The following is an 8,660-nucleotide window of genomic DNA, read 5'->3' as shown; positions in this document are numbered from 1 at the left end:
GGGTCCACATTGTTCAATTCATCAAAACATTTAGAGACAAACAAATAGACACTTCTATGTAGTTAAAGAACAGAACAGGAATTCATCATATAGGAAGCGAAAAGGGAAAAAAAGTATATATACAGTGAGGGGAACAGGGGGATAAAAGAAAAGAAAACGAAAGACAGAGTGTAGGGCGCCTGCACACAACACCATGCGTTGATGCCATGTGTGCATATGTGCAGGCACCCAACACCACGTCCATACAAAAACATAGTACAATCCATAGTACAAAGACAGAGTGTAGGGCGCCTGCACACAACACCATGCGTTGATGCCATGTGTGCATATGTGCAGGCACCCAACACCACGTCCATACAAAAACATAGTACAATCCAGATACAAATTCAGCTTTTACAGAGGCCAGTTTCGAATTGCAGCCATCCGTAGGTGCCCTTTGAGAGCAGTTTTGAAGGAGCCAAGGGATTCACATGTCTTAATGACTGTTGGTAGGGCGTTCCACATTTTGGTCGCATAGGAGCGAAAAGAATTTAGTCCCTTGTTTGTGCCGAATCTGGGTTGTACATGGTTTGTTGCACTCCCTCTGGTGTTGTGGGTGTGGACTTCGTTTACATTAAGGAAGTATTTAGACAGGTACATGGGTATCTTGGTGGTGTATCTAATCTTGTGGACCAGACCCATTGCAAGATGCTGTACTCTGTCGTCGACCCTAAGCCATCCCAGCCTGTCAAAGTGGGCAGGGGTGAGGTGGGTTCGGGGGGTGAGGCCAAGTAGGAGCCTGACCAGTTTGTTTTGGGAGGTCTGGAGCCTTGTTTTAAGGGCCTTTGAGGTGCTGTGGTACCAGGAGGTGGATGCATAGTCAAAGAAACCTTGTACAAGGGCTCCTGTTAAGGTCTTCAAGGTGTTTTTGTCGACCAGTGAGGAGATCCTGTAGAGGAATCTTGTTCTTTGATTGACTTTATAACTCATTGTAATATTAAAAAAAAACATACCTCAATTTAACTAATGTTTAGAACGCTATTTTGTTCCGATCCATACAGGAATTAGAAGGTTAATACTTTATGCATCCGAGTGTGTATTTTATTTTTTACTAGCAGACTAAACTGAGCTGCCAGTGCTTCCTCCTTTCTTGCTCTGTCGAGCTCGAGGGGCGCGTTCGGAAATACCGCACCGGAGCGCACTCGCCTAGGCAGAGCAAGAAAGGAGGAAGCACTGGTAGACAGTCTGTGCAGTGTGCACATAACCGAGCCGAGGAAGCCACTGAGCCTGCTGTGACCTGTGAGCCAGACCAGACGCGCCGACCACTTTTAGTTTTGCCAATTTCGCGGATTTGAGGCTGAGAAAAAAAAAAAAAGATTTTATCTCTGGCGCATATCTGGCGCCTGTCAACACGATTTGTCCCCAATTCACCAGGGGAAAAAAGCTAGATTTCTCGCCAGAAGCTTTTCACTAATTCAGTCGCTAGGGGGGTCTGGAAAGAAGCTAAATATGACGACAAATCCGCTAAGTTGGCAACACTGCTCCCGACCCCATCTGGCGTCAGGTTACTCCCCCGACCCCCACAAAACCAAAGAAGAATGTCTGTCTGTCCGTCCGTCCGTCCGTACACACACACACACACACACACACGCAAAAACTGAGGAAGACAAGTGGTAACAGGCCCCTGTTCCATCTCGCCCCACTACTCTACCTGGCTGTAAATAACAAACTCAATTCAAGTTGGTGATGATGATATAAAAGGTATTATCATTATCATTGTTAAATTCACTCTGTGTGTATATCCACGGGCATATAATAGCATGATGATGCCATTACGAAACATGGGCTACATGGAATAAATGTGTTTAATAAAACGAAACTGCTATATAGAATATATATACTAAATTAACTTATTTAAAAAGTCATCGTCTCTGTCTCATGTTATTCCTTCTTAATTCGACAGAGTATAGAGATCGACTATACAATCAAATAAATCTGTATACAAGATCATTTCAGATTTCAGAGAGGGAGCGAAATACTAAATTACGACCCCCACGACAACCCGCGGCTATACTCCTTAATGTAAACAAAGTCCACACCCACAACACCAGAGGTAGGTCAACAAACCATGTGCAACCCAGATTCGGCACAAACAAGGGACTAAATTATTTTCGCTCCTATGCCACCAAAATGTGGAACGCGCCCTACCAACAGTCATTAAGACATGTTGTGAATCCCTTGACTCCTTCAAAACCGCTCTCAAAGGGCACCTACGGACGGCTGCAATTCGAAACTGGCCTCTGTAAAATCTGAATCTACCTGTATAATATACTTACTTACGAGATGTATCCTCACATCCCAGGCTTGAGGGAAATACAGTAGTTAGTAGGTTCAATTTAGTTTGCAGGAATCCCACAGATTAACTTCCATTACAACTCTGCTCCTCACTCCTCAGACAATAAATGTCTCAAATATGATTTTTTTTGTGTGTTCTTTTTATGCTGTTTTATGCTGTATTGGAGACACTGCTTTACTTGTATTATTATTCATCAATCATGATGCGATTGTTTGACTTCATGGGAAGAGATAATCTTTTAATATTAATAATCATAACAAAACGCTTGTTCACATGTATTTGGCTTACAGTAGTAATACAAAACATGCCAAGCGGTCAGCAAATAAAAAACGTATTTCACGCTGTAAAAACATTCACAATCTATTTATAAGAATAAATACCAAAAAACGAGACACAGAATAGATCAACCCACAAGATGGTGCTACTGAGTAATGTCAGTCCCCGGCCCATTCACTCAGCCACTGTTGACACTTCCTCCTCTCTTCCTCCTCCTCCTCCTCAGACCTCTGTCCCCTCCCCTCCTCCTCCTCCTCCTCCTCCTCCTCATCCCCTCTTCTCTCAGTCCCCGGCCCATTCACTCAGCCACTGTTGACACTTCCTCCTCTCCTCCTCCTCCTCCTCCTCAGACCTCTGTCCCCTTCTCCCCTTCCTCCTCCTCCTCATCCCCTCCTCTCTCGCTTGGCGCTCTGCCTCCTCCTCCTCCTCAATCCGTTTCCTCTCCAGCTCCTCCGTCCTGCGGCCCATAATGGCCTCCACGGTGCCCTCCACAGGCCTCAGCGAGCGCTGCGGGCGCCACTTGGGGTCCACGGCGGGCAGAAAGGGGTCCCCGGCGGCGACCAGCAGGGGGCGGGGTTCCAAGGGGATGTGGAGGAAGTGGGCGTGCAGCATCATGCGGTACGGGGCGGCGTCCGCTCCCCGGCTGTAGGTCACGTCTCCCACGATGGGGTGGCCCATCGCACTGCAGTGGACCCTCAGCTGGTGGGTCCGGCCTGGAAGTACAGTACACCTACTGTTAACCCATCTACTGTTAACCCATCGCACTGCAGTGGACCCTCAGCTGGTGGGTCCGGCCTGGAAGTACAGTACACCTACTGTTAACCCATCTACTGTTAACCCATCGCACTGCTGTGGACCCTCAGCTGGTGGGTCCGGCCTGGAAGTACAGTACACCTACTGTTAACCCATCTACTGTTAACCCATCGCACTGCAGTGGACCCTCAGCTGGTGGGTCCGGCCTGGAAGTACAGTACACCTACTGTTAACCCATCTACTGTAAACCCATCTACTGCTGTGGACCCTCAGCTGGTGGGTCCGGCCTGGAAGGAAGGACGGTACGTTAACCCATCTAGACCTGAGAGCAGATTCTACAAATGTCTTTTAAATCAGTTTCTATATCAGTTATGATCAAACTTTTTCATCATGTCAAGGAGCACTAAACTTATACGTAATGAAAATATGTTGTTCCAGGGACCCCCCAGAAGCAAATATTTCGCTAGGAAAGTATATATATTCAAAGATTTGCACACATTTTCAAGATTTAAAAATAAAAAGCTTGTATGAGTTCGTAGATTTGCTATTTTTCGTTTCGGTTGATGGCTTTATTTTTTTTAATTCCGCATCTGCTCCACAATGATTAAAATGTTGCTTAGCTTATCTGAATAATTGACTCAATGATTAGCTAAACTTGCATTACCCACTACATACAGTAAGAAGCCATGAATGTTTTAATTTAGTTTATAAATCAATTAAATATTTTCCCCGGGGGCATTTCTGACTATCCGTGCTTTAAATTGTATTAAAATCTAACAATAACTTGAACAAAGTTAATTTTGCGATACAGCGTTGTAACAAGCTGACCACTCATTTTGCTGACTGCTTGTGTACTAAATGTAAGCCAAGCTTTACTATTATTTATGGAATCCAATGGCTGTCTCAAAAGAAATGTTTTTAAAAATGTGTTTGCAGCAATGTCAAGTATACTGTGAGGTGTAGTCATCAGTGTACAAAACATACAGGACTGCAGGAAAAGTCCATTAAAAAGTAGAATGCCCAGACAACCAACAATGTGTAAATTAGAATGTGTGTGACTACTGTGTGTGTGTGTGTGTGTGTGTGTGTGTGTGTGTGTGTGTGTGTGTGTGTGTGCGTGCGTGCGTGCGTGTGTGCGTGCGTGCGTGCTCTGTACCAGTCAGAGGCTGGAGAAGCACCTTGGTGACAGGGTCTCCATCATACGTCCCGTACTCCAGCACTGTGACCGACGTTTGACATGGCTTAGGGTTCTCACAACCTGAGGCCAAAGGTCAAGCAAAGCAGGGCAAAATATGGAGACAAATATATATATATATATGAACATCATCAAAATGCAACATGTCAGTACAATTATAAAATTATTAAATGCATAAAAAATGTATAAAGACGTATACAAAATACAAAAATACACAAATATATGTCCACAACAACACATACCCTCTGTTCCTTCGATACACATCATGTGTGTCTTTCCCTCTGTGGAGTTCTTTCCAATAGAGAAGTTCAGAGTGCTGGTCTCCCCATCCACCTGGTCCACCCATCCACGTAGCTGTTAACACAACAATACTAGTTCAGAGTGCTGGTCTCCTCAACCACCTGGTCCACCCATCCACGTAGCTGTTAACACAACAATACTAGTTCAGAGTGCTGGTCTCCTCATCCACCTGGCCCACCCATCTGTTAACACAACAATACTAGTTCAGAGTGCTGGTCTCCTCATCCAGCCTGGTCCACCCATCCACGTGGCTGTTAACACAACAATACTACCAATGAGCTTCATTTAACAAAATGACCATTAGCTATGACACTTTGATTTTTGATTTAATAACATCGCTCCAGCTATCTAGCCATTTAGAATATCTGTCAATCTATTGTGTGGTGTGCAGGAATGCGTTTGAAGTTGAAGTATTAAAGCTACATTAAGAGAAACAACGTTATGGTTGCACAATGCACTGTGCACAGCAGCACGCCCACAGAGAAGTGAAAATAATAGAATCCAGGCAAGGTCTATTACAGTTTCTTTTCAAATTATGAGAATTATTATTATGCCGAAAGTAATTGTCTCCAAAACAATAGTAAGAACTGCAATGACAATAATTTTAAATGCCGCCATTTAATAAACTGAAATCTAACAATTGTTGAACTGGCAGGAAAAAGCAGTACATATTACAAACAAACACCAGAGTATCATAATTATCACACATTGCAAAGTAGCCACAGCAACAGAAAGCGCCAGATATAGAGACAGACAGACAGACAGGCAGAGACAGACAGATATAGAGACAGACAGACAGGCAGGCAGAGACAGACAGATATAGAGACAGACAGACAGACAGACAGGCAGAGACAGACAGACAGACAGGGGTCCATACCAGGGCGAGGTAGGCCTTGGTGACTGTGCGGTCCTTGAAGCATCGGTAGGCCCGGCCGGCTGCGGCCTTGTTGAGGGCCACACACAGAGCCCCACTGGTGGAGAAGTCCAACTGGTGACAGAACCTGGCAGGGAATCACCACAGGGGGGCAGCATTGGACAGGAGAACCTTTGCAAAATATAGAGCTTCCTTGTAATGGATACGTTTGATTGGGACTTTGGGATGGAGGTTTTGAGAAGCAAGTGTCATGATACTATTGTATATACAGTAATCACTGCAATACAAAGTACTAGGTTAACTTAGTCCTCTCTCTCTCTCTTTCTCTCTCAATTCAATTTCAATTAAATTCAAAGGAGCTATATTGGCATGAGAAAACATACGTTTACATTACTTAAGAAAAAGTGGAACAAAACAATCATCTCTCTCTCTCTCTCACCTGAAGCCGTAGTAGGTGTCAGGATCAGCCAGCTCTGGGAAGCGCTGTCTGAGTTGTGTCTGCACCGTGTGAGTCTCGTACCACATCTTGCTGTCAATGCGGACGTCCCAGTGCTTGTCCACCACGATGTAGTCACGGTCCTGATGCAGTACGCGCAGCCCGTCCAGACCACAGGCTGGCTCTGCTGCTGTGGTGGTGCCTGGCTCTGCTGTGGTGGTGCCTGGCTCTGTGGTGGTGGCTGGCTCTGCTGTGGTGGTGGATGGCTCTGCTGTGGTGGTGGCTGGCTCTGCTGTGGTGCCTGGCTCTGTGGTGGTGGCTGGCTCTGCTGTGGTGGCTGGCTCTGCTGTGGTGGTGGTTGGCTCTGCTGTGGTGGTGTCTGGCTCTGCTGTGGTTGGCTCTGCTGTGGTGGTGGCTGGCTCTGCTGTGGTGGTGGTTGGCTCTGCTGTGGTGGTGCCTGGCTCTGCTGTGGTGGTGGTTGGCTCTGCTGTGGTGGTGGTTGGCTCTGCTGTGGTGGTGCCTGGCTCTGCTGTGGTGGTGTCTGGCTCTGCTGTGGTGGTGGTTGGCTCTGCTGTGGTGGTGGTTGGCTCTGCTGTGGTGGTGCCTGGCTCTGCTGCTGTGGTGTCTGGCTCTGCTGCTGTGGTGTCTGGCTCTGCTGCTGTGGTGACTGGCTCTGCTGCGGTGGTGGCTGGCTCTGCTGTGGTGGTGCCTGGCTCTGCTGTGGTGGTGTCTGGCTCTGCTGTGGTGGTGGTTGGCTCTGCTGTGGTGGTGCCTGGCTCTGCTGTGGTGGTGCCTGGCTCTGCTGTGGTGGCTGCCATGGTCAATGACTGACAAACTCAACTACCGTTGTCCTAAAGAGAGATAAACATTCTGTTTTGACAGTTGTTTTAGTTAAGTATTTTCCCCTCTGCAAATTAGTATTATTATTATTATTATTAGTAGTAGTAGTAGTAGTAGTAGTAGTAGTATAGTAGCATTGATAATCAATTTGTAAATGATTGGGTTTTAAACAAACTCAGATGGATGTGCCTGGGCATAGACAGCCGTAGCCCTGAAACATGACTGCCATGATAATGATCAGTCAAGAACCAGCCGACTGATCTGAGAGTTTCACTTGTAATGGGAAATAGAAGCTATACTTTGTAACTGACAGTGGTACAGATGTATGTAAATACAAATGGGTCATTATGTAACATGTGTGTGCACTCTCAAAAAAACATTTTAAGGGTTAGATCGAAGTTGTAGATCGATCACTTTAGAGATGTGATGTGCATCATGTGTGTTAGCACTTAGCACTGCACCGCTAGCTAAAGCTTCCCGTGAGAGTGAGTAACAACACTGCCAACTGACAAAAGGCCATGTGAATTGAAGAAGTTATAGTTTACCTTCATAAAGGAATGAACACAGCTATAGGGCACCACGTGGTGGAAATCATAGACGTAAACAAAAGACGCCAGGAGTTTTGTTTACATCTGTACTCTGACAGCACACTGCAGGACAGTCACAGAGGACGCATGCGCGTTCCCTCCGATCAGCTCCTCCAACGTCCAGCCCCTCCCTCCCGCATCCACCCACAGCATCTCACTAGTCGGTTAACCGTTACCTCACCTAACCAGGCTTTCCACTCAGTGCGTCTCACACAGAGTATTACAAACGTCTGCGTTAGTAAGAGAGTAAACTCAGTCCTCCTATAGCCTACGTTCCTTCAGGGTGAGAGATTCATGACTTATTCTCTGTTAATAATATGTTGTAAAAGTCAATATAATGTGTTTTCTAACTTATTCTACGTTGTAAAGGTACATCTAATGTGTTTCTAACTTATTCTATCATATAAAAGTTACTTTAATGTATTTTATTACTGATTCTAAGTTCTAAAAGTTATTGTAATGTGTTTTATAACTTATTCTATATTGTTAAAGGTAATGTTGTATAAGTGTGTTTTTATAACTTATACACCTTCCTTCTAAACCTTCTTTACTTTCATTGTATACTCATTACGCCTTCGCCCTCTGCCTGCCATGTGTGTAGCAAATATCTTGCTCCAATCTCTGTCTTGTGCGTGCATGTGTGTGTGTGTGTGTGTGTGTGTGTGCGTGTGTGTGGGCGCGTGTGTGTGGGCGTGTGTGTGGGCGTGTGTGTGGGCGTGTGTGTGTGTGTGTGTGTGTGTGTGTGTGTGTGTGTGTGTGGGTGCGACAACAAGTCAGAACAGGACATAACTTCATTTTCACATAAAAGTGGTTGATAATCCCTACATGCGACCTGCTGCTGCAAAACCTTTGGAAGAAACCAATATTCAGGCTTTTTGCTGAGACTTATATTGTATACAATTTTATAAAATGTTGCAGATAAAACTTTTTCTGTTTCTTTTTTTAGGCTAAACATTTCATAGCCAGATTCATAGATTTGTTTGACAGCAAACTGTCATCAGAGTTCTGTCAATTTATGTTTTATTCTTTCCACTTTCTATCTAATTGGATAGAAAGTGTTTTTT

At 45.2% G+C, this 8,660-nt stretch overlaps 1 protein-coding gene across 1 annotated transcript; it reads right to left on the bottom strand.

The window, feature by feature from the left end:
• Positions 1-2,893: 2,893 nt before the first annotated feature.
• rpusd1 (RNA pseudouridine synthase domain containing 1) lies at positions 2,894-7,676 on the bottom strand (the record flags this gene model as incomplete). Its single annotated transcript, XM_080777072.1, has 6 exons — positions 7,555-7,676; positions 6,173-7,020; positions 5,737-5,860; positions 4,802-4,913; positions 4,521-4,622; positions 2,894-3,324 (listed from the first exon to the last, which is right to left on the bottom strand). The coding sequence occupies exons 2-6, from the start codon at positions 6,985-6,987 to the stop codon at positions 2,894-2,896; spliced, it is 1,584 nt and encodes a 527-aa protein (XP_080633198.1). The 5' UTR covers positions 6,988-7,020; positions 7,555-7,676.
• Positions 7,677-8,660: the final 984 nt, after the last annotated feature.

Source organism: Protomyctophum bolini (genome assembly GCF_963924005.1).
Source record: "Protomyctophum bolini genome assembly, chromosome: 11".
NCBI classification, from domain to species: Eukaryota; Metazoa; Chordata; class Actinopteri; order Myctophiformes; family Myctophidae; genus Protomyctophum; species Protomyctophum bolini.
The sequence above is the reverse complement of the archived record's forward strand: the minus strand, read 5'-3'. Positions and strand labels throughout refer to the sequence as shown.